The sequence below is a fragment of the Lepisosteus oculatus genome, chromosome 17 (assembly GCF_040954835.1).
Source record: "Lepisosteus oculatus isolate fLepOcu1 chromosome 17, fLepOcu1.hap2, whole genome shotgun sequence".
Lineage (NCBI taxonomy): Eukaryota > Metazoa > Chordata > Actinopteri > Semionotiformes > Lepisosteidae > Lepisosteus > Lepisosteus oculatus.
Window position 1 is genome coordinate 6041170 of NC_090712.1, and position 26522 is coordinate 6067691.

The 26522-nt window shown below is 43.0% G+C and overlaps 1 protein-coding gene across 6 annotated transcripts in view; it reads left to right on the forward strand.

Moving 5' to 3' along the window:
* The first annotated feature begins 503 nt into the window (after nucleotides 1-503).
* The window catches only part of LOC102698103 (phosphofurin acidic cluster sorting protein 2-like), an 88215-nt gene continuing 62196 nt past the window's right edge, over nucleotides 504-26522 (forward strand). For 3 of the 6 annotated variants that reach the window (XM_015362993.2, XM_015362992.2, XM_006638565.3), the window contains exon 1: nucleotides 506-1001. In XM_015362993.2, the coding sequence (XP_015218479.1) occupies nucleotides 769-1001 (233 nt within the window). In that variant the 5' untranslated portion in view covers nucleotides 506-768. Of the gene's footprint in view, nucleotides 1002-26522 lie in introns of all 6 variants that reach the window. The other 3 variants (XM_015362990.2, XM_015362994.2, XM_015362991.2) reach the window with 2 other exon arrangements.

Here is a 26522-nt window from a genome sequence, read left to right on the forward strand (position 1 = left end):
TGAGTATGGTCACTATACAGTAGCTGGAGGGGAACGTTTTAACCTTTAACAGAGAAGATTACGAGGGGACCTGATACGGGTATCCAACATCTTCAAAGCAGTGATAAAGTCAACCAATCGTATTTTTCAGAATAAACAGTGAAAAATAACCAGAGAGCACAAGTGGAAACTACATAACGTGGGAGTGCATTGAAAACTGAAATCAGGAGGTCCTTTTTTACACAGGAGGTTGAGATTTTCTGCAACACACTTCCCAGCTGTGTTCTCGAAGACGAAGAAGTCGCATCTTTCAAGAAGTGGAGATAGGAGAAAGTGGCCCCCTCTTGTTGGGAAGCTTTAACTAACTGGGAAAATTTGGAGAAAAGGCATTCCATTTTTTAATGATGCAAATGGTTGTTGGATTACAGAACAAGCTAACCAGACGTGCTGCTGAAGCCGATGCCCTTGGCTTCTTTAAAGAAACAGCTGGATGAGGTCAAGTCGCTGACTACCGAGCGGGCTATAGACGGATCGGAAGTCTCCTCATTTGCAACCGCGTTTTGTTTCTTGTTGCTGTTCAATCGCTCCCCCTGGCGTACTTCAGCAAAACTGCCTTCCCTCCCGTCTCTGGTCGCTCCGTGGCCCCGCCCATGAGTGCCTCTTGAAAGCCTGAGCTCTCCGGTCCTGGATGTGTTGTTTCATTGAAGGAGCGGGCAGAGTCGCTGGGAGCGGCGAGCGAGCGAGCACCAGCGCCAGACAGACGGCTTCAGCTGCTACCCGGGAGAGGCGATGATGGCGGCGGCTGTGGAGAGAGGAGGGGTTCGGGCCGCCTTCCTGAACCCAGGCAGTGGCGGCGGCGGCGGGCCAGCGGTGGCGGCCACCCCGGCCGGACCCGGGGCGGCTGCGGCAGCGGCAGCGGCAGCCGGGGGCTCGGGCTCGGGGAGCTCCGGCCCGATGCCCGTTCCCATGAACCTCTTTGCAACCTGGGAGATAGACCGCTCTTCCCCGAGCTGCGTTCCGAGGTACACACAACAGCCCGGAGAGATTTGATTTGATTTTTTTATTATTATTTGTCTCATGCTTGGGTCTCCGGGGTCTAAGGCTGGGTGAAGATCAAGACCAGTGCCATTCGGGCTGGTTTTGCTGGGGGGAAAAAAAATGTGCATGTGCAGTTGGGGGAAGACGGCAACCGATTTGTGTAGCTGAACACCCCGCTTTCTGTGACATCCATAATCCCCCTGTCATCCCCGTGTTTGTTCTCTCTACAGTAGCTGCGTAACAGATTGAGTGTAAGCGATCAAGCATGCATCGCACATTTTTTTTTTGTATCGGGGCCTTTTTTTTTTTAGTAACGCAGTCGTTGGGATGTCGGTTTTAAAAACTGTCCGTCGCTCTCTTTTTTTAAAGACCTTTGTGAACTGCATGTCACGGCACGACAGGAGTGACTGGTCCGCAAGTAGTGGGCATTCACACCCTCTCCCTGGGCTTGTAGCGTTGGCAGATACACACCGAGATGCTTTGAGCTACTGACCCGATAAATGTTACAAGGTCCACGGGCTCTGGCATTGAAGAACCACTCAGTTTTGTTGGTACTTTAATTTTTTTTTAAAGTCGCAGTGAATAAAGGGGATGATTTTTATGACAGCATCAGCGATCGCTCAGGTGCAACTTTAAGCTTTAGGTACTGGACCGTATATTGAAAGCTGAAATTGTGAATGAGTGTGTAACTGCGGGGTTGGGTGTAAGTACATATACACTACATTTCTAGGGCTGCCTTACCCCTGTTTTTTTTTTGTTGCATTTTGCTGAAAACTCAATAGATGTTGTGTTCTTTTTATTCGAGTGTGGAATAAATCTTGTAAATTGTAAGACCATTTATATTGTTATAAAACTGAATGTTATTTTTGTGATTATAGCTGATTTGTATCTTGCCAGGGTATTAACGCTCAATTTTTAGCCGTTCATTTGCAATGGCTTGTTTGTAGCTAATAGAGCCAGGCTTCTGTTTAACCTAAGTAACTAGAAAATGCCATATTACTTGGTTCATTTAGGAGATATGATCGAAGCAGGCGCATGAGAGATTTCGGTCATACTGCTGGTTATAGCCATTAAGGATGTGTGAAGTGACCGGGTTATTCCAGTATCGCTTTGTGACTAATTTGCTGTCAAAATATTTGTTTGCAGTTTTTTATTTTTGTTTTGAGACAACGTTAGGAATTTCAATTCACTGGTGCTCCTCTATCTGTAATAAAATCGCTTGAATAGCAGAAACGTGTTGTGAAATTTTGAATGCCCGTACTGAAATAGAGTTTAACGCGATAATGTCAGGATAAAAGTCATTACACGTTTCATCCCACGATGTAGATTACTTCTGTCTCTCAGGCGTCTATAAAATCATGAGCTGTGAAGAATCTTTTGATGTTACACTTCTAAAGTGTTTGCAGAGTTCGACCAGACTTTTATTTAAAATTGGTTAGCCCGATCTCTTAGATTGAGACCTGAGCTATAGAAAACTATAGGCGTCTTGAACGTACTGGACAGTTTTTTTAATCATATCGAGGTGATTTTAAGACGGAAAAACCTATTTTCCTTGCGATCTTCCCAACATATAGTATGCATTTGTATTAAATGGATGATAATAAATGCAATTTGCTGTTTTCATTTAGTTTCTATATAGTGTTTAGAAACTTAGTGCCTTAGTGCAATTAGCAGTTTTCATGGTCTGCATGGAATGGTTTAGCTATTTTTCAGTGCATACTAGATACCTTTTTAATGTGTTTGAGATCTAAAGGTTTGTAGATTTCAAAGAATGCTTTGTACATCCTAGAGTTAACCCTAGAAAATAAATGGTAGCTGTAGAAATGATCACTGATATTCAGCATGCTAATATTTTTACATCTCCGTGTGGTTTTGCCCTGTGATGCAGTTTATTTGGTTTTATTTCTCAAAATGTCAAATAAACGTTTGAATCTTTAGCTGAATGCATTCACAGCCCCAAAGCTTTAGGACAGTTTGTGTGTGTGGGAGCGATTTTTTGCAACTTTGTCGTAGGAATCATTCATGACCCCAATATGTTCGATGGCGATATTAAAGGTCAGTCTCTGACAGCTCCCCATCGCACAAGTGTACTTCTTCTGAGTGTAGCGACAGTAAATCACGTATTTTGACATCTGACAGAATTGTAACGTCTCTCTTCAGATATAGTCTCATCATCTTGAGAGCTCCTACTGACTGCAAGCTCATTGTTTCACATTAGTGGTTCAGTTTTGCTGTGTCTTGCTGTCTAATGTATGTTTGTAGAGTGTATCCAGAGGCATGAGAATGAGTTGATGAATTGTTTTGGGAGTAATGAGGGCCGCTTCTGAGTGATATTGCCATGCAATACACGTTGTATGTTTTTTTTTTTAATGTAAACGGTCTTCTGCAGGATACCTGAATGCTCAGATGAACTGCTAGCTAGTGATAAAAGAGCTGATTTGTGCTGTACGTTTTCCTTATGTCTGTTGGTAAGAGCTGCTCAGGCAATAACTTTACACCTGTTTATGACTCGAACTTGGTGAAGAAGGAATAGATGATGAGTAAATGTATTCAGATTTGAAGTGGCTTTTGCAAAGGACGGGTATAAAGTTCAGAGGCTTCTAGTGCACTGACGTCTGGAGAGCTCCTCATTTCTTGTTTAATATGAGGGCCTGTGTTTAAAAATAGGTGGCCATAAATCTTTATTAAATAATTTATTTCAAGTTCAAATCAATTAGGAATGTTACACAGTATCAATTATTCATTACATTTGATCAGAGTTTAATTGGAATGGGTCTGAGCACAGTTGGGTTTTTTTCCCTATGCCATTAAAAGACAAACAGGAGTATTTCTCTCGGTGAGATGCTTGAGAAATTATAGATTGCTCCTTGCTTTATGAGTGAGACCTCATGCCGATAAATGTTCTCATTAGCAACTGAGTCAAACGTACTGCCTGTGTGAAGGCTTAATATCACTCCGAGCTTTGATGGTTCTTGTATCTGTGGCCCCAGTTTTCTCTGCCATCTTTCCCATAATTCGGAGAGAAATCTGTGCTGTCTGGTAATTGAGATTGATTCTTCACCATGATGGTATGGATCTCTAACAGCTTTGCTCTCTTGTGAAACTGGTTCAGATCTTCCAGCTCCTACTGATTTCTAATGAGTTTCATATTTCTTCTGCTTTTTAGCTGAGTTTTTCACACTTAAAGTTTTGCAGTTGTTTTCAGAAAACGGGGAGCAGTTTTTGTTTTCCCTCTGGCGCCAGTAGCTTTGAAAACTACCCATCTTATTTGTTCTGTGGAAGAACTGGCTACTCCTTCACGTGATGGTTGGCTCGACACTCCGACTCAAGTATCCTGTCTGTGATTGGCTCTCACTGATGTTTCCAATGCTAAAAGGCAGCCATTCCTGTGTGGACTTGTGAGGCTGACAAAATCGCTCATAAGTGGTCAGGCGGGGAAAGATATGATATTGCATAGGGAAATGACCAGAAAAAGTTATCTAGGCTTGCCAATCAAATCACACAGTTGATTGGATTTGAAAAGACGTCTGAATGCCATTACCGGCCAAAATTTAATGACCTTTTGGAAAAACACGAAGGGTTTGCAATGGTGAATTTTAAGCTATGCTATATCATGTCTGCTTCCAGCAGTTTATATACTGTAGGGGCTGTAGCAGTGTAATGGCAATTTGTAAGAATTTGCTTCTTTCCAAAGTAAGTGGCAAATGTTCTTCAAACACTTTGATTATTTCTGTGGTTCTTCAAATTTCAAAGCAACCTCTGATTGACTGATTTAAAGTAATATGTTGTACCCGGACATTTGTAAAACTAGTGCAAAATAAGTTTTAATAACCTTATGAAAGCAGATCAAAAAGCATGCTCTCTAAGATGTCATTTTGTAATGTTTTGGATAAAACTTTTATCCTTGACACGCTACTGTATTATTGAATGTAATGTGCAATAAGTAATTCCATAAATGAGATTGTTAATTCAAGTGTGGATTTTAATCATTGTAGGTATTTGACAGCCATTTACCTCAATGACTGACGAGCAGTAAATGAAGATGTGTTCAAAATTCAGATGTGTGTTCTTTCATTTCTTTAAGCCCCAGCTTTCCAGTTGGTTAGAAGATCTGCCGTTTTTAGAAAATGATTTTGGTCATTTCGGAGTAGAAGAATTTCATGGCATGTCAGAAGAAATTTATGAATTAATTAGGATGGCCAGCTCTAGCAGGCACCCCTGTATGTCTTGTAAAACAGCTAACGTTTCTCACTGCAGCTAAAGCTTGTTCCTGGATCCAGAATCCATTAAATAGGAAGACCTCCTGAATCTTTTTTTATGTAAAGCGGAAGAGAAAATTGTATTCTGGCAGAAAGCTCCCTGCAGCCAGCTTAATTCTTTTTCCTTGTTTTGAAGTGGGTATGTTTAATGCATTCATGTAAAACCTTCTTTACAAAGCGCAGGAGCCTGTAATATTACAAGTGGTGATTTCTCCGTCATGCGGGTTCGGAGGACAGTTCTGCACTGAAAGTTGCGGCATTTGACCCCTGGAGAAGGGTGGGTGGGGTGTGGATCAGTACATGGGCTTTCCAGTTTTCTCAGAATGATTCCTTGGGATTTAAGCTACGAAACGTGGTTTCCAAAACGCCTTGATGGTCTTCTTAAGCAAAACGTCTGAATGCCATTTTCAGCCAAAATCTTATGAACTTTGTTTGAAAAACACGAAGGGTTTGCAATTGTGCAACATCTGGCTGTTTGGTTTTGGAGAAAGTCCAAGGAATATTAATATGCTGAGTGGTTTAAGGCATCTTGCATTTTCTTTTGAGGATATTTACAGTTAAAACTTGTTTCGCAAACTAATACATTTAATTTTTTATAAGGTATTAAGAGAAATCAGAGAGAGGGAGAGCAGCCTATCTGTTCTACAAATTCTTTTCTATATGTTCAAGCACCGTAGGTTTAAAGAGCTCATTGTCTTTTGGAATCCAACACTCTTTTCCCTAACATGTTTTGCAGCACTGTGTGCTATTGTGTTGGGGCAATTTTTATGGAAAATGTTTCGTCTAGCCTCTTCCTTTGGTACACCGATGGGTTTCCTCATTGACGCATTTCTTCAGGTTACTGTCAATGTTTAGTCATGTCGGATTTTGCTGACTCGTCTTGCTGCTGCTGAGTCACCTTTGCACTAGGTTGCCATGATATTAGATGTTCTTCTTACAGAAGGAACTGTAGCCAGATTCCTTTGTGCGAGTTATTTAGTGCAATTGGACAGCTGTACCAGTTTGAACAGATGTTTTCTTTTGCTTGATCTTATGCTATTTAGATATACTTTACTGTGTGGTTTACCTCATGCATTTCAGTCCTGCTCAAGGACGTTGTGGGTGTGAACGCTGTAGCTAACTGCTTTGTGTCCTCTTGAATTTATATTGTGGATGTTTATTTGAGTTAAGATCGGAGTGAAACCCACTTCGTTTGAACCCATCAGGGGACGGAAAAGAAAATGAAACTGCCAAGAACTTACAACCAAGTAAAGAGCATGTGTATTGCAGAGCTGTATAAAACAATTATTCAGATTCAGTTCTCAGGAAGACATGAAAAAAGTACGGACTGGGGATGGTTTAAGTCTTCTGTTTCAGAAGTTCTGTTATTCCAGCTGCACAGTCCATCGAAAACGAATCTATGACTCCATCTTTAACTTTGGATTAGGAGCAAAAAAATAGAACCTTAAATGCCTTCTTTTTTCGCCAGGTGGATAGATCAGTTTCTTTGATTCTTCCCGTGGAATGCTGATTCATCCGTGCGGCTGTTCCTCTGTACCAGGGGACAGTCAATCTTGGCATTTTATAGAACTCTGAATCTTCCAGCATGTTCTGCAATTAATTCATCATTAATTGCTTAATTTACCAACTTTGATCAGCAAAGATTTGCCATAGAAGTTCAAGTAGGGAGCTGCATAGGCTGCAAAGGGACAGGTAAAGGTTTATTCCATGCCGAAAGGAAAAGGGACACAGAGTTTCGGGGAGCCATTTCTTAGTCCTCCTTTCAGCATGGAATAAACCTTTACCACTTCCTAAGATTTGCCGTGGCAGGGCAACACGGCACAAAGGTGGAGCACACCTACTCAGTCTGGAAGTGCCAGCTGAGACTTTGACATTCTGGCAACAATTCCTGTCCTGCACAGGGAGAATGAGGACTGCCACACGTAGTCCTCCTCATGCAGAACCACGTGAGTCGGGAAATTCAGTCAGCCCCACTGCGCCTGGCGGGAACGTTGGTGCCAACCGGTGGAGAGTCACCCCATGGTCTGCTGGACCATGATCATGATCAGCACGTTTCGGGGGAAAGCGCATGTGGCACAGCTCCTTGCTGCTCCAGGGGAAATGCCGAGGGGTAATGAAACGTACCAAATTGGAGACATCTGATCCATAGAGCTGAGCCTGCTCTCTGATTTGAGCTCCTTCACAGATCTGAGCCATGGGACTTCTGCATAAATCACACCAGTCGGTGCCAGTCTAACATCCTTTTAGTGGCTTAACAACTCCTGTCTTGTGCCTCGGGTACATTTGCTGTCCTTGGGAAGTGGTCAGTCCTGTTCCTAGGGAGGCACAGTCCGGCAGTTCTTTCAAGTCAACCTTAAATCACCAGTTTGTAAAGACCGGGGACGTGAGGGTTTTGATTGGTCTAATCAGTCAATTTAATTTAACTAAATAATTTCCTGTGATTTCCAACCAATTTAATATGGTCAAAATGTGTTTAGAAACTAAGAGTGAAATATAAAACCTGCTGGATTGTGGCTGCCTCTGCAGGATATGATCACCTGATTCTTACTTTCCTAACCACCTCCATGCAGAATGTGTGCCCTCGAGCAGTGGTGCTTTCAGGTGCATTTTACAAACAGTGCAGAAATAGTTTTAAATTGTTCTCCACTCTTCATCAAGGTGAGACCTATTAGCCAATCAGCCATTGCTCAAACTCACCTGTGTGAGATGTGGTCAGCCTTTGAAAGTGATAGTTTTGATGAGGTAGACAGGAGTGTGAATCAATACGTTGAGCTTGAGTTGAATGGGTGGTAATTGGTGGTTACATTATTGGCAGGTCTTCCCCTTGATGTGTAGGCTGGAATAAATCTTAGAACTGTTTGAACAATATTTGTAAACTGTATTTTAACCTAAAGTATGTCTGCCCTCTAGCTTGTCTTACTTTTGCTTTGCCAGGGTCCTGTTATCATACAGTCTTGAAGGTGTCTCCAGAGTTTCAGAGGTGTGTTTACAGTGAGCATCTTCCTGAGCCTTTTATGTTTCTTTAAACAGCAGCACAATGAAGTACCCCCAAAACAATACACAATGAAAGATTCAGTTGTTCTCTCCCATATCATGGGACTTCTTAAGAATCAACGGGGCAGATACAAGAACTTCAGACTTTGGCTTGGGTTGAACTGCTTTTTGTAGACAGCTGTGGATTGGTTCATCAAGTCCCCAGGATCGGATGGACAATTTCCAGGACATCAGTTTCACCACAGTCTCTGGAGTGGGTGGGACCGATGGAAGGGCTGCACAGAATTGACAGTCTGCTGGCTGCTTTCTGCTTCTGTGGTAGCTCGTAGAGCTGGAGCTCAAGTCCTCTTTCCTGTCGACAATGTGAACACCATTGCAGGGATTTCTTTTCCTCCCGAGGCCTGGGATAAGATCCTGTCATGAAGGCAGTAACAAGAGAGCTAGAGGACAATTGATGACTGGAGATCTCGTTGTAACTGTTTCACCATGACACCATACACCGTTTCCTTTCATGGTGGGGTTTTTCTGTTGTTCTCTTAATCGTATTGCTCTTTAATGATGGATGGCATGTGAACTTTGATTGAAAATTAAAAAATAAAGGGAAGAAGCATACAAAAGTGGTGCTATATCATACTCTTGGTTGCCAAACCAAAGACAAGGTTTTGCACTTTGCCCTGTGGAGGGAGGGAGGAAGTCGTTACTAACATGTGGTGCCAGGCTTTCTGTCGTTCTTGCCTTTTAGCCCATTGAATTAGGATCATGTATTTTATGACTGAAGGTTCTGGCTGAATTCCCTGTATTACTCTAGTAATGTCCGGCGAAGACAACCAGGAGAGATGGATTCTGTTCCAGGAGTGGGCGTCTCACTTATTGTCCGAATCGGGGAAAACCTCTCCGTTCTCTAGGAATTTGTGGGGGAAATTGGGGGAGCAGGTCAGCCTGTTTGGTAGCTTTTTCGTGAATCTATTCCTCCCATGAACCTTTTCCTACTTCTGTTGGGTGTTGGTGTGTGCTCATTCTTTTTTGTTCTTTAATGAAGTGCTGTGAACATGCTTTTACTGACACGTTTTTGAACGTAGATCCCCATAAATTCCAGTTGGAGAAAGAGAATCCTTAGGGGCCGGTCAGAATCTTGTTCCTGAATGAAGGCCAGGGGTACTGAGGTGTTTTCTGCAGGGGCACTTTAACCAGGGACTTGCGGAAGTGAAGCACAAATCAGAACCACATGTTCACCTCCTGGCTGAAGCAATAATGCAGATCAACTGATAGAGTGGAACTAAAGCTTTGCAACTGAACCTCGTTAATAAAATGGACAAGGAAATGCATTCCACTGATATAATTTGATTAGCTATCTCATCTGGATTTGCTACAGCATGGGATCAGCTGTACTGGCTCCCTCCTGTAACTGGCAAGTTTTGGGGTTCAGTTCCTTCCCACAGCTGTCCCAGCGATGCCCTGAGCACATGTGCACATTTTTCTTCCGTGTGAGACCATGCTCCCAGCACTGGCAGAGATTCTTCGGAGGGAGCTGCTCTTTCTGAAACATTTCCCTACAGAAATGCATGAATGCCTGGATCCCCCTGGGCTTTGCCAGCCTGAGTTGTCCTGGAACTGGCTTGCTGTGTGTAAGTTGGGCGGGAATGCAGAGAGTGGGGTGCCTGAATCACATGGCCGCAGATTCATTATCCCCGAGCTCTTTCTATAGTGCCTTTGTGTGAGGCTCCAACTTCAGCAACGGCACATCAGAAGGCCAGTTAAATTTCAGTGCAAAGTATTCCCAGCCATAAACATCCAGTGAGGTTCTTTGTGTGTGCCAAATCCTGATTTCATTTTCTGGGAGCTTTTTGACTTCACTGTTAAAAGAGAAGAGACTTTGCATGGAATACCCATCAAGAGGGGTGCCTGAAGTCCTAATGGAGACAGAAATGTTGACGAGGGTCTGAAGGGGCTAGTTTCAGTAGAGAAGGGTAGATCAGTTGCGTTCTCTTGCAGAAAAGTCCTTTATTGTTTCTGCCTGTAACCTCGCAGGGGCTGTGCAGAGGGCTGTAACGCGTGCTCAGCTGTGCAGCCCCCGTTGAAAGCTCTCTGACAGCCAGGCGGTGTAAACACGGCTTGAAAACACGCCTTTGTATTGATGGGAGTAGAGTTGCATCACTGTGATAGTCCTGGGGGCTGCGGTTCACATTCGGGCTATAAGATTCTGGTTTTGGGGAGACTGTTCTGACGGGAGAGGACAGCGCTGCCGAAATGTGTCCTCTTCCTTTTGAGCAGCCCAGCTCTTTTTTTTTTTGGGAGACATTGTTTGCATTCCTCTGCTGTGCCTGCTCTGGATTTGCTTATTTGGCACAGTATAAACAAACCGCAAAGCGCAGGGCTTGAAGCTCTGGATCTGACATGTTCGTTTGCAGGCGCTTTTTTTTCGTTCCCCAAGTGCTGCTTTCCGAATATTTGAATTTGGAGTTAAAAGAAAGAAAGAGCCCCTTTCTGAAAGTGTCATGTAGGGGGAAAAATGTATTGCTACTGTACTTAGTATTCTAGTAATCAAAAGGAAGATTTATGTATTATATTTCCATTTTGATTACAGCCAGTACTGTGAATTTTACCAGTCTGCTTATCTGTCTTCGTCCTCACTCCAGGTAATTCATTTTTTAGACGTGCTTCAATTAACATAACTTTGTCAGCCATTTTCTTCAGTGTTGCACTTCTTGCTGCCAAATGTCATAAACGGGCAGAAATTAAGACATTATAGTGGGTTTTTGGATGATGCTAAAATATTTGTGACATGTCACGTCACAAACAAGTGGGCGTGAAGATATTAATAATAAGGTATATCAACATAGATTCATGATGGTAGTATAGTGTTTACTTGTATGGATCTCATTCTGTTTCACTTTTATCCAACTAAAATCATTGCTTTTTGAAGGAGAAGCAGTTACTAATCCATAAAAACCAACTGCTTTTCTGAAGGTAGTAATGCGCTGCTTGTTTTTGGTTCAGCAGCCTCTAAAATATAAACTACATTCTACTGCCTTGTCCAGACCAGTGTTTATAGTTAAAGGCTGCTTTTGTTTCTGGAATAAATAGCTGACTAATGTATTGTAAATGTCGCTGAAGAGTCAAAGAGACCAGCAGGATAAACTTCTTAAAATTCCTTTTCGGCAGAAAAAAGCACTGACTCTGTAGTAAATTAACCCCAGCTTGCAGAAACGCTTGCCTCTTTTTATTTCGCAGCTGTAGGTGTGTTTGCCCATGTTTCTGCAGTTTTTCGATGGGAGCTTGGCCTCCAGACAACTTTACTCCTGACCTCTTTTGTAGATCCTTTCAGTTGTCCTGAAGAAGGCCTGGGCCCTGCACCACAAGAGCCTTCTGATGCTGTCTGTCAGAGTAGGCCAGACCTCCTGGGACCAGAGGCGTCTAGGTTTCATTCCACGGCCAACAGCTGAGGAATTGAACTGCAGGGGTTCTGAAATCCTCAGCTTTGTCTGTGCAGAGAAAGATCACCATCTAGAGCAGTCTTCCTTCTCTGCCAGTCGTTCATGGTGCGTCATCAGGGCTTTGTTCGTCGGCGTCAGTAACAATCTTTGGTGTGTTTTCCCGTTTCTACTACTGTACCTCAACTACAGTGCTGCTAAACAGCCAGAAAAAGAAATGTGCACAAGTGCAGTTAAATAATTGCAGTAACACCCTGCACTGGAATAACATTTTTTTTAAAAAGGAAACTAGAACTATATTATTAAGTATTCTGAATTCTGTGGGCTGGTTCCATTAATATTCTCCTTTATCAAGATCAGTGATGGATATGCATTAATCCATTATCTTCCGAATTATTATCTGAATGTTGGAAGTTAATGGCTTGGTATTGTGTGCATTCCCTTGCCCAGTCTAGGGTAAGCTCTTGAGCTGACTGGGGTCCTTCCTCCAATGGGCATTTGAGAAGTGCCCTGATTTCATCTTTTAACGCAAGCCAGAATGAAATTTTATGCTTTGTGGAATCCCTGAGAAGACACTGATGCGTACTGTACCATACGGCTCAACCATACTTCAAAAGCAGACTGGGGGAATCCTGTGGAAAAACTGAAGCTCTGTGCTTGTCTCATGTTTGATTTTTTTTAAAGGCACTGTATTGGCAGCTTCATTGCAGTCTGGTTGTTTTAGATAGCTGCTGCCAGACTATTGTAATTAGTGCTCCAAACACCCGCAGTTTAAAATCATATTTGCTGTACAGCAGTTCTGATTCCAGCTCCCTCGAGCAGCCTAGCTACTGGGCAAATGACTTCTGAAAGGAGACATTGTCCACTTAACTCTGCTTCGCTGGTGCAGCACATCGGTGATGGGTGTTGTCTGGAGGGTAGCATTGCAGACCCTTTTAGAGCATTACTTCTGCTTGTTTGGCTCCACACAGTATAAGCATAAATGTGTTTTTTAAAAAGGTAGAAGTGTTTAACTTTTCATTAAACTTGAAAGAGTTGAAAGTGATTGAACGGTGTGTGAAAAGTGGTCTGCATTTTCTCCCGCTAAGGATTTTCCTGGCCTGTTTTCCCTCCCCTTGAGAGCTGATTCGGCAGTTTTTGTCGCAGCAGTCATCTTTGCCGATTTGCATTTCTCGTGATGAAGTACAAAGTTACAGCCGAATCGAGCGGTTAACATTGGGGCCACAGAGGTGAAATACTGCAGGCATAACAGTGGTAACCACGTTTTAATGTGACACTGGGAGGGGAAAAAATGCAGTGGGCCTCTGGAACGTGAACTGCTGCAGTTCACAGGCAATGCTGCTAGCTCAGGGCAAGTCTCTTCAGACTCCTGTAGTATTTTTGTTAGTGGTGCTTTCATGCAATCTTCCTGTGCTATGTGCAGGCATATCTGATTTTCTCCTGATGCTTGTATGTGTGTATAGCGTTGTATGACTGCAGACTGTGCTCTCTGTGTAAAGCTAAAGGATACTTTTTTGCATCTGTGAGCAACATGTCTGGAATTTGGAAAGTGTAACGTTAGTTGCCTTACAGGGTGGAGCAGTGGCACTGTGGCTAAGGATCTGCGCCTGTGGCTGGAAGGTTACCGGTTCGTATCCCGCGGCCGGCAGAGGAATCCTATTCCATTGGGCCCCTGAGCCAGGCCCTTAACCCCAACTGCTCCAGGGGTGCTGTATAAATGGCTGACCCTGCACTCTGACCCCAAGCTTCTCTCCCATTCTGTGTGTCTCATGGAGAGCAAGCTAGATTATGGGAAGAGACAATTTCCTAATGCAAGAAATTGAATATGGCCAATAAAGTATCTTATACTTATCTCTAATCTTATATCAGCTTTCAGGAGGTTAGCAGGCAGTGGTGTCTGAACTGGGGGATGGCAGGATTGATGGGTCTTCTGTGCATTTGTGTGTGTGCACGCTTCAATGAACATGGTCCTTCTTCTGCAGGTTCAGTTGGGGTTGGCAGTAGGATTCTAAATGCCCTGGAAATTTTCCAAAACCTTATTACGCTCATGCTGCGCTTTGTAACGAGTGACTCAGCCCTGGTGATTTAAGGGGCAGTCGGTCACTAGTGACCGCGATGCTTTCACAGACTCGCACTGCACGTTGTGGACTGGTTGCAGCACTGTTGTAATTTATGAAGTGCAGCTGGTCTGGATGCCACGACCTGGACAAATAAAGATCAGAATGACCAGTGAGACACGAACTTGGGGACACCAGTGGAAGCTGTGTGGAGGTGCTTTTAAATTTGTGTAAATTCTTGACAGAATTGGGTGATATTGCTGCTCTGTCAATGGAAATGAGCCAGGTGAGATCTTTCGGCAAAAAGCAACTCGCTACCAAACGGTATTGAATGGCCTCCTATCATTTATAACCTTTCTTAGGTCCTCAATTTGCTCACTAGTGGTTTTCATCTGCCTCCATTGTTTGCTTCCCATTTGGCTAAAGCAGCCATACTACCCTGCAACTCACAACTGGCAGCCCGCTGAAGCTCAGCAGGTGTGAGCCTGATCAGTACCTGGATGGGAGACCTCCTGGGAAAAACGAAGGTTGCTGCTGGAAGAGGTGTTAGTGGGGCCAGCAGGGGGCGCTCACCCTGCGGCTCATGTGGGTCCTAATGCCCCGGTGTAGTGACAGGGACACTATACTGTAAACAGGCGCCGTCCTTCAGATGAGACGTAAAACCGAGGTCCTGACTCTCTGTGGTCATTAAAAATCCCAGGGCGTTTCTCGTAAAGAGTAGGTATTGTAACCCCGGCATCCTGGCCAAATTTCCCATCGGCCTTTATCAATCATGGCCTCCTAACAATCCCCCTCTATAAATTGGCTTAATTACTCTGCTCTCCTCCCCACTGATCGCTGATGTGTGGTGAGCGTTCTGGCGCACTATGGCTGCCGTTGCATCATCCAGGTGGATGCTGCACATTGGTGGTGGTGGAGGGGTCCCCATTGCCTGTAAAGCGCTTTGAGTGGAGTGTCCAGAAAAGCGCTATATAAATGTAAGCAATTATTATTATTATTATTATTATTATTATTATTATTATTAAAGACCCTGCACTTAGCTTCAGTACCTGGGAGCAAATGAATGGCAAGGGCCCGTTTGTATGGGACAGTCCTCTTCACTCCCCAGCTGCCTGGGTTTTGGAGGGCAGGAAGTAATGAAGCATTTCGCTTTTATTTTTTGCTTTTGAAATCCCAACACTAGGTCTTGTAATGTTAAAAACTGTTCAATGTCTGTGGTCCAGAAGAGTGCGAGCAGGAAACCGTGATCTAGTTGAAGGAAATTAGCCAATGGAAACAAAATCTAGTCCAAGAAACAAAACAGAAACGCCATTTGACTTTATCTTTTTTTATGTTGTTGTTGTTGTTGTTCCTTCCTAATTCGTCCTAGAAAAGCTGTAATGATTAATAGCGTAATGTTGTCTGAATGTAAAATAAAGATGTTGGGGGTGTTTTTATTTAAGGCGCCTCCACCATCTCAGTGGTGCGAAGAATGCTCGGGTCTCTGTTGTACGTCTCTCTTTTATAGAAGAAAGCTTCCTTCACTCCCGGGGCTAATGCATTTGAATTTCAATTTGCTTCTCGGATTCTTTTTTATTCCCCAACAGGAAAAAAAAATCTAGGGTATTTTTTTTCCTGTTGGTTTTAACCGGAAGCCCCAGATGGGGAGGACAAGCAACTTGTGTTGTTATATTTAGAACATGGAATAATCTGTGATCATTTCTCTCATTGTCCTACATTTGTTTTGGTTTCAAGAAGTGATCCAGGTAGTAGTTGACTCTATGAAAAAGCACAGAGCTAAACCCTCTCCTTCGGTTAATGGTTTAATGTCCCGTAAATACTTTACTCCTTTCCAGATGTTAATTCATGCCTGTCTTTGTGCCGATTTAATTCCCAGTCCCCTTTTCCCTGTTCAGTTTGACGCAAAGTAACTGCTTATGCATAGAACCTGAAACCATTCCAGCACGTGCTTAAAAATAGTAATTAAATAATAATTAAAAGTCCAAATAGGTACTTGATTTTACAGGATGATTTCAAAGTAGTCCCTTGGATGTTTTTCCACTCAGCCTGCTGGCCTGAGTAATCTGATTTCATAACTCCCAAAGAAGATGAGCACACAATCTGATGCTGCATAATAAGCATGTCTTTACTAATCCTCTCTGCAGATTTATCCACATGGCACAGCGGTCATTTCTGTCAGCTGTTGATGTAGACTTTTGCAATTTGTTTCTAGTTTTTCTTTTCAGAGTGATTTCATTGAAAGTCTTGTCTAATTTAGCATGCTTTAATTTTTTTTCCTCTGGACAGCTCAGGTTTCTCTTTGTATTAACAATTTGCAGTCATTGGGATTTTTTTTCTCCCAAATATGCATAAAACCCGACCCTTGTGAGTCCCTCACCTGACCGCATGCTCATGTGTTACAGGACAAATGCAGAAACAGATGGCGGTGTGTGTACTCTTAACAAAGGGCCGATCGTTGTTGCTGGTTGCATAATAAGATCTTGTTTTTGTTTTTGTACCTGTGTGCATCACTTGTCTTTGTGGGTTAACCTGTCCTCTGCCATCCTGAAAATCCCAAAAGACATGTCGATTCCCTGTGTACAGAACTCTTAAGGTTTCACCTTGCTGTGTAGGTGCTACCAGTGTTGTCTTGTCTAACACTGTTGTTAAGTATGCTGCTGAAGTATAATGACATACAGCAATTCTTGATTTTTTTTTTTTATGTCCGGCATGGATCTCTAAGCATTCCCCTTCTGGGTGTAGCGATGATCTGTAATTTCTATTTGGACAGTAAATAGCCATGACATACTTTCAGGCACTTAAGGCACGGTCTTAGTAGATTTGTTTGGCTGTGCAGAACACCATTGATTTATTCACTTTGAGCAGTCTTGTGGTTTGACTTCACACGGTTGCCTTTACCTTAGTGTGGTTTTCTGCACAAGTGGATTTTTCCTTTTACTGCATCTGTAGTAGGTGGTTTGCTTTTTTCCTTTGAGGGCAGGAAGTATATGCGATGTTATTTGTAATTGGAGGGAGTACTAAAACAACCCCCCACTCCCCATCCAAGTGCAGTGTGATTTTTGGAATGTAGTTTTTTTCTTAACAAGGGAGCTGGGGGTGTGGGGCCACAGTGTCAGCCCATGCCTCAGGGACAATCCCATGCAATACCAATTCTCTGGATATGGGAGGCATCCGCCATATCTCTTCCCCCCCCCCAACCCCCGTTTCTCGGCAGGAGGATTTCTCCACTCGCTTCCTCTTGGAGGGTTTCCTGGAGCTGGAATGATTTCCTTGGGAAACGTTTGACATTCCTTGGACGAGGACCGTAGAGTGCTCCCAGACCTGCCAAGAGGCTTCCTGCTCCTTGATGTGCAGGGCTCATACGCTGAATAGAGGCCGCTTGTGTTTTGCGCTCCAGGCTGCGCTCATTGTCGGCTCTGGCCACAGCAGAACTGACTCAGTACAGTAGATCGTAAACATTTGACAAGGGCGGGGAACGTGGAGAACTCAATTTTTTTTTTGTACAAAAGAAAGTCATGACTCAGCCCCTGGTACACAGGCTTTGCCAGGTCTGGTACTGTACTGTGCAGTGTGGTCATTGATAAAGCGCATGAAGAGAACGATAAGCCTTCATTGCTGAAAGACAGGAAAGCTTTTTGTTTGACAGGCGAGTGTCTTTTACTGGGTGGAATGCGAATGCTAAAGAGCTTTGTTTGGTTTTTCTTTCTGGTTCTCCAATCTGGCCTTTCCCTGACGGAGGCATAGGATGTTATCGTGCCCGAGGCCTGATGAATTGGTTCAAATGGTTAAAAAGGTGCCGTGGCCATATTTAAATCATTATGTAGAATACAGAGGATCTGCTACTGTTTGGAGCCACTTGGAGAAACAGACAGGATGGCGTCTGTGGGATGTAGAACAGGGGTCATAGGTTAAGAATTCCTTGCTAGCAACACCCATATATGCAATCTACCAGAGCAGTCCTAGCAGAAACAATCTGTTCGCTGGAGGGCTACGTGAATGACTTGCTCCATAAAGGTCATGTTTTCTATTTTGTGCTTAATGAAAGAGATATTGCACTTGACAAAGGCGCCAAAGGTTATGACACAATCCCCCCCCTTTCCATGGGATTGTTGTTTCTTCTGTTGGTCACTCTGAAAGGAGGGCCCTAGGTCTCCTGGTAGATCATACATCAATGCCTCCATCTTGGCTTTTGAGAATTTTTCAATTTCCAGAACAAGGGTAAAGGTCATTCTCTGTCAAATCAACCAAAACCCATGTCGTCAATAGCAAAGTTATCTGCACACCCAAACCATTAGAAAGTAGTGTCTCGTATTCTTAAGAGGGGCCGAGCACATAAATATCAGTGAGGAATTGAAAACTGGAAAATGTTTCTGTTTCACGGTCCCCAGCTACACATGGAAACACCAGAGCACTTATTCTGCATGAACCATCCAGACGACCTGCCTGGCTATCTGTGTGGGACAATTCACAGGTTTTCTAACGCTTGCAAATTCATCTAGACCCTCAAAAGCACTCCAAAATTAGATGTGTTTACAGCGGGACTGCCCCTCACTACACACAGGCAAAAAAACAGAGTGCAGCTCGGAATGAGCTTGAGTTTAAAAGTCTAGCTTTGTTTCATACTCTGCTAACAGCAAAAAAAAATCTACACAAATAACAAAATCACCCCCTTGAAGTGAGCAGCTCTGGTTGAGCTGAGGCAGAATAACCCTAAAAGCATTTTAAATCTGTTTATTTCTTAACCTTCTCATCCAATGTTTATTTTATTTCCTTTGGGATCGTGCCAGATACAGTATATTCTCATGGATATGCTTTGCACCTCATGGTTTAGGGATGGGCTGCAGTTTGCTGCCTTCCTTATCAGGAATAAAGGAATAAGCTGCTTTCTGATAATGGATGGATGTTCTCTTGTAGAATTTGCTATTTTCCAGCTCTGGGGTTATTTTAAGATGGACTGGCTGTTAATGAACCATTGAACATTGACGGCTTCCTTCTGTGATCCTATTAAAGCCATCTATGCTGTCTGAACCCATCGATTCCCAGAGTGTTTATTGTTCTTGTGGACCATCAATGGGTTATAACCTCAAAACGAACCTGTCACTCGACTTCTGTTACAAAGGAGTGTGGGCAACACACTCACTTGTAGCAGACCGTGAAATTCTGATGTATATTCTAGCAGACTTTTGTAAAACTTTGTCGGGCCATTTATAATTCTTGTAAAAATGTAGTAAATTCTTGTAATTCTTTTGAAAAATTGAGTAAATTTTATCAAATAAATTAAATTGCATATTCAATTAAAGAAATTAAAATTACAAGAATTATTCAATTTTACAGCTTCAAGCATCTATATTATTGTTACGTAAAACAGTAACATGTAATATGCTGGTAATTTACTCTGCTTGTACTGACCGTAAGAGGGGATTTTCACTCATAATCCAAAACACAAATGAGGCTTAAGGTTTGTGTGTGCTTCAAGGAGAGGCATTAGAGATTTTGTTAAAAGGGGCTGGGAAGAAAGCACATGTTATTACAGACTTGGTAAATATGGGCTTTGACATGCCATTATTTCTTTTTTCTGTCATTGATGGGATTTTTGTTTCCACCCATTGTGGCAAAGAGACATTCTGCTGTTGTGATTGGTGCAAAGGCTAAACCCTTGTCAGATCATTGTACTGTGCTGCCACGTACATGATGTAAAAACACTTAACCATGCCCCCTAGTTTCCTCCTGCAGCAAAAATAGACTGAAATATTTTCTTTAGAGGTGTGCCAGGCTTGCTGTGTTCTGTTCGGAGAGTAAGATTCTGAAAAGCTTCTGCCACAGTGTAAAGATCACCCTGCAGTACTGAGAGTGGCTACAGCACCTGCTGAGTGCATCCGGTCTCAGCTGTGTTGTCTTGTGGCCTGGGGAGGGCAGACAGTAAGGGGTACAAGTGCAACGGGCAGTGTATTTACTGTACTGTACATAGTGCATTTGTAGAGATTTGTGTTTTAAGGCTTCACCAGTCCCCTTGGGTTAATCCTCTCATTGACAGCCAGCCTGTTGTGACTGATCAGGTTAAATTCGCCTACAGTCTTGATCAGACTTTTTTTTTTACTTTTGATCAATTTTGCCACTTGCTTGAAATTAGGGGGGTGTGGGTTAGGGTTAGGGGTTCTGCTGTTTCTCGTAGCACCTGAGCAAAGATCTGTAGAGCTGAAAAGGCATAAAGCACAACTATGGTTTTCTGTTTAAAAGTATTTGCGCACACGCGTGTGTATATACAGTGCCTTGCGAAAGTATTCGGCCCCCTTGAACTTTTCAACCTTTTGCCACATTTCAGGCTTCAAACATAAAGATATAAATTTTTTATTTTATGTGAAGAATCACCAACAAGTGGGACACAATTGTGAAGTGGAACGAAATCTATTGGATTTTTGAAACTTTTTTAACTCATAAAAAAATGAAAAGTGGGGCGTGCAAAATTATTCGGCCCCCTTGCGTTAATACTTTGTAGAGCCACCTTTTGCTGCGATTACAGCTGCAAGTCGCTTGGGGTATGTCTCTATCAGTTTTGCACATCGAGAGACTGAAATTCTTGCCCATTCTTCCTTGCAAAACAGCTCGAGCTCAGTGAGGTTGGATGGAGAGCGTTTGTGAACAGCAGTTTTCAGCTCTTTCCACAGATTCTCGATTGGATTCAGGTCTGGACTTTGACTTGGCCATTCAAACACCTGGATACGTTTATTTGTGAACCATTCCTTTGTAGATTTTGCTGTATGTTTGGGATCATTGTCTTGTTGGAAGATAAATCTCCGTCCCAGTTTCAGGTCTTTTGCAGACTCCAACAGGTTTTCATCCAGAATGGTCCTGTATTTGGCTGCATCCATCTTCCCCTCAATTTTAACCATCTTCCCTGTCCCTGCTGAAGAAAAGCAGGCCCAAACCATGATGCTGCCACCACCATGTTTGACAGTGGGGATGGTGTGTTGAGGGTGATGAGCTGTGTTGCTTTTACGCCAAACATATCGTTTTGCATTGTGGCCAAAAAGTTCGATTTTGGTTTCATCTGACCAGAGCACCTTCTTCCACATGTTTGGGGTGTCTCCCAGGTGGCTTGTGGCAAACTTTAGACGAGACTTTTTATGGATATCTTTGAGAAATGGCTTTCTTCTTGCCACTCTTCCATAAAGGCCAGATTTGTGCAGTGTAAGACTGATTGTTGTCCTATGGACAGACTCTCCCACCTCAGCTGTAGTTCTCTGCAGTTCATCCAGAGTGATCATGGGCCTCTTGGCTGCATCTCTGATCAGTCTTCTCCTTGTCTGAGCTGAAAGTTTAGAGGGACGGCCAGGTCTTGGTAGATTTGCAGTGGTCTGATACTCCTTCCATTTCAAGATGATCGCTTGCACAGTGCTCCTTGGGATGTTTGAAGCTTGGGAAATCTTTTTGTATCCAAATCCGGCTTTAAACTTCTCCACAACAGTATTACGGACCTGCCTGGTGTGTTCCTTGGTCTTCATGATGCTCTCTGCGCTTTCAACAGAACCTTGAGACTATCACAGAGCAGGTGCATTTATACAGAGACTTGATTACACACAGGTGGATTCTATTTATCACCATCAGTCATTTAGGACAACATTGGATCATTCAGAGATCCTCGCTGAACTTCTGGAGTGAGTTTGCTGCACTGAAAGTAAAGGGGCCGAATAATTTTGCACGCCCCACTTTTCATTTTTTTATGAGTTAAAAAAGTTTCAAAAATCCAATAGATTTCGTTCCACTTCACAATTGTGTCCCACTTGTTGGTGATTCTTCACAGAAAATAAAAAATTTATATCTTTATGTTTGAAGCCTGAAATGTGGCAAAAGGTTGAAAAGTTCAAGGGGGCCGAATACTTTCGCAAGGCACTGTATATATGTGCTTGTACAGTATGTCATCAATTGAAATACAATGTAAGAAAGCCGGTTACAATGATGATGATTACTCAGGCTTCTTAACATGAACCACACATTTATTTTTAAAAAAACAAATGCGTAATTTACTTCACAGCGCAACAGTCTGCACCTTTGGCTCTGGAGAAAGGAGTTTTCTGGTTTTCATTCCCACAAGTTCTTCATGGATTGACTGAATCGGTTTGTTAAGTAACCCTAAACTGTCACATTGCCTTGATACACTAAAGATTTTAAGGTCACTTTCCAGCTAGTCTGGCAGAGGTTTCTCGGCTCTGGGAGTTGGGATCAATGGCATAGAAGCTTTTAATGAGGATACGTGTCATGCAAGCGCTTTTTCACGTCCGGCCTGATTTGGGTTTTGGACTGTGTTTATCCAGGCCGTGCGAGAGCACAGCATAGATCTCTCAGGGTATTGTCACTCACATTGTCACCAGCAGTTCCTCAGGCTCTATGAGGCAGAGAAGGCAAAACCAATTCAGTATCTTTCTTCCCCCAGGGCAAGTTGCCCCTTGGCCCCTACCACGTCCAAGCCTGAAACAGTCTGACCGCTGTGGCTCAGGTCAGTGAACTACCCCCTGGTTCGGTCCGCGTTCAGAAACATTCTTTTTTTTGGAGAAATGATTTTTATCGTTAACCCCAGGCGTTTTGGTTGTATTCTCCCTACCCCACGCTAATTACCCCCACTACTATTTAAAAATGAGATCTTGCCCTTTTATATTGTATTTTATTAATTACTGTTAATTCTTTCCATTTATTTGTGAATATTCGTTGATCTAACTCTAGCTCTGATTCCTTGCCCAAAGCCCTTGAAGTGAGGTTTGACAAGGGGTGAGGCTGGTGTAGGAATATATTCAGTCAAACCCCATGGGGGTCCTCTACATACTCAATTAGACAACATTTGATCTTATGCCAGCTCTGCCAGCGACTAGCAATGATGAAGAACAGTTGATTTTTCACATTATTATTATTATTTCCTGCAGACTTCTTGCTCAAATGTGATTAAAACCTTAGGCGACAAATCACTCACCATCCATCAAAAACCATGTGTTCTTTGAACCTTTGCACTGATTCGTTTTTTAAAATACATTTTAGCCCTCCATCTGATCAGTAAATGCTTTCAGAATGTCAGGGATGACTTTGATCTTTGTAGTGAAATGTACCGTTTCCGAGCTTGTGCTGGGCATCCTTCTGTATCGCGGTGAGAAGACTGTGCTGTTTGGGGATGATGGCATTATTCATCAGCGCTAGGTAGTTCCACATGTGCACAGCATGGCTCATTGACGTTTTCTGGTTATTAATTTAGAAAAGTGCTTTTAATGCATTGCAAGCAGCTTCTAATGAACCGAGCACCTGAGTACTTGATTTATTGATGTTTTATTTGTAAGACAGGAAATCAGATGGTGTAATTGACTCTTCTCAAGCTTCTGGGACTCTGTGCAGTACTGGGAGCTCAAATTCACTTGTTGGACTGCTGCATAGTACGTAGTTGGATTGTCCCAAATTAACACAGTGCACTGACCACGCTCCACTTATTAAGTCTTTGTCTTGTTTGGGGATGCCGGTCCCTTTACAGTGATTAGATCTTGATCAGGTGGCAGTATGGAACAGTGCTTAGTGTTTCAGGACTCTTACGTGGAAGGTTGCAGGTTCAAATCCCAGGTGGCGTGCTGCTGTGACACAGCTGAGCAAAGTGCACCCCAGTTGCTTCAGTGAAATCCCCCCGCTGCTTAAAATGGGTTTGGTCCCTTTGAATAACAGTGACAAGCAAAACAATGACAATTCTAATAACACTGTTGCAGTCAGAGCCGTTTGCCATGTTGTTTCATGATGAAAGATGCAAATTATACGTAGATCAAACGTGATTCTGGAAGCGCAGAGCCCCGGGGGGGGGGAGGTTGTCTCACCCGAGTCTTTGGAGCTCTCTGCAGTTGTTCGATTGCGTGGGCGAAGAGTAATTGGCAATTTGTGAACGGACACAAATACTGAGTCTGTTGGGCGAAGTGGGGCAGTGTTGGGGGATGAATAAATGATGACGGCTCACGTTGAGAGAAATGTACTGATTGTCAGTGGGATTGTGTAGCCTTGCGGTAATGTGAGAGCCTGCCGGAAATTCGAATTAAACTGTTACCGACGAGTCCTTCTTTTTTAAACCCCTGCCGCAGGATAAAACAGTATCCAGTCAACCCTACAGTATGTAATGTTCTTTTTGAATCAGCCCATTTTTATGTTTTTAAGATGGGTAATGTATTTATTTTTCAAAATCGAAACCTTTGGCTTTCAAAGGATTTTATTTTTTTCTCTCCCGGTGTACAGTCATATGTCTTTGCATAGTGCGCGGGACCTGACCACCCCTCTGCAGACACAGAAAGTGTGGGAGCCGGCTCTGCTCTCTGTGGATCTCTGCTCCCTCGTTGACACAGGAGGGCTCATTGAGACCAGCTGTAAACAAACCTCCTCCTCTTATCTGGCTGCCACAAGCAGGGGGAAGCCAACATCATAAATTAATGATCTCTGCTACACAAAAGGACTTGTTACTAGTACAATGGGCGCAGTAATACAATACGTTTGTAAACTGTTCCTGAAAATCATTGTACATTTACACTGCGGTGTGCCACGCGCCTTTCAACATGCAATACTATCCCTGCTGGCTTTGCTGCAGGTGATGTCAAGGGACACCAAGGGAACTACGTTAGTCTATAAATAGAGAATTCGTACACCTGTTATAGCTGCAGCATTCTCTCTGGTGCCTTGCTTTGAGACATCCCAGGCCCTGTGTTTTCAATTCAGGGTGCTTTATTAGCATGACTGATGGGCACAATCAGTGTTGCCAAAGCAAATAAAATAATGAAATTCACAGGTTTTCTTTCTGAGATACGGGCATGTAGAAGTGAGGAGAGATGAAATGCCAAGCTCACATCTCCTCTGTTTCAGCTTCCAGTATAACACTAAACTACCGCACTGCTGCCAGCGTGTGCAGATTTAACATTTTAAATCGAAACCGAGTTTGATTACCCTAAAGGGAGGAAATTATTAAAGCGGAAGGGAAATGTTGGATAATCTCGGCAATGTTTCTTAGCCAGTTTCTTGATGGGGGGGAAAATGATCAGGAAGAGCTTTCCAAGTCACATAATCGTCTTCATTGCATGTCTTTGCCATTTGAAAGGGACTTGGTATAGCCCACCAGGTTACACATCTGTAAGTGGACAGTACTCTTGCAAGATGGAGACCGGTTCTAAAACTAAAATCTGTTCTGCCTTTCTGATGCATTTAGATCTTGTTTTCCTAAATAATATGCAGCACTTAGGTGAAAAGATGAGGTTTTTTGGGTTCTGAAAACTTGCTGTAGGGTATGTTTTTCCCTATCGCCTTTTAGTGCCTTGATGAAACAACACTCTAATATCGCACTTTTACTGCGAGGACAACTTTCAGTAAATCCTTACCTCCTACAGATTCCCACTATGTTGACAAGGGTTGTGCTCAAACTGAGAAGACTTTTTAAGGTGATGAGTGCTGGGGTGTATTTTTTCCCCCCTACAATGTCAAAGATTTAACAGTACACTCATCTGAAAACTCAAGTGAGAGAAATATTTCTGACAGCGACTGTTGTTGGGAGCCAGTAGCTGCTCCAGTAAAGGGACTGTTTCATTGCTGAGGCAAGCTGGTATTTGAGATCATGGAATGAGACTATTTCTACAGAATCAGACCTGAAAGTGTCAGTAATGGGCTGATGCTAATGGGGGAAAACATACATGGGGGAAAAGAAGTCAGAACAGGAAGGCGTGTGTGATGAGAAGACAGTACAAACAGGCCAGACGAACACTACAACTCACTCCCCTGAATCCCACGTTATTGTCACCTGACTCATCGCCAGCACACGAGGAGTGTGGGACTTATAGAATTTTGTTTCTGCTGTTTGTGGTCAACTTGTTTCTTCCTCTGGTTTTAATAAAAGCTTTATAGGTGTTGTGTGCGCTATAACAACAGTGGAGAGCAGCACAGATCTATGGGATGCAGAAACAGTGGAGAGCAGCACAGATCTGTGGGATGCAGAAACAGTGGAGAGCAGCACAGATCTGTGGGATCCATCCTTCATGATGGAAGATCGTCTTTCCATCTACAGATAGATACATTCAGATAGCTCTGAATTATTATGTGCACCAACAGTATCATTGCCTTTCACTTCATTGCCTGTACACTGCATTTAAGACTTGCAGATCCCCAGGAGCTGTATTTTCCTGCCTCAAGACAACTGTAGTCTGCCCCAGCCTGAGACAATTTTGTTTATTGTATCATTGTGAGTGTTTTTAAGAGTTGGTGCCCAGTGGAATTTTGCTTCCACAATATTAAGAAAATGCATAATTATATTTGGTTTTCCTGACTGTTTTAGAAACTATTTGGTCAGTCTGTTTATTCGCAGCTTAAGAGTCCTAAGACCCCATCTGGACTCTTCTTGAATGCTCCTAGTGACTAAACATCCATAACACCGCTTGGGGATCTGGTTTGTGTGCCCTCTGCTAGCAGTGCTGCCCTTACCTCTTTGAGCCGGTGTGGCACTGAACTTTTCCTCTTGTTGTGTTGGTGTTCAGAAACATGCAGTGCTGTCCCTGGTTCTCGTCTGGCACAAAGACAAACGAGTGAAGATGGGAGTGAATCTTTTTTTTTTCACTTCTGAATTGAGTTGTACTGTACTTGATATCCACTCCCAGTTGTTGCATTGTGCCTTGTACATTTTTCATTCTGTTCTTTCTTACCATTTTCTGTATTATCTCGTAGTCCTATAAATGGCAGCACCCCAGAACATCATGCATTTAAATTTGACTTAATGGACT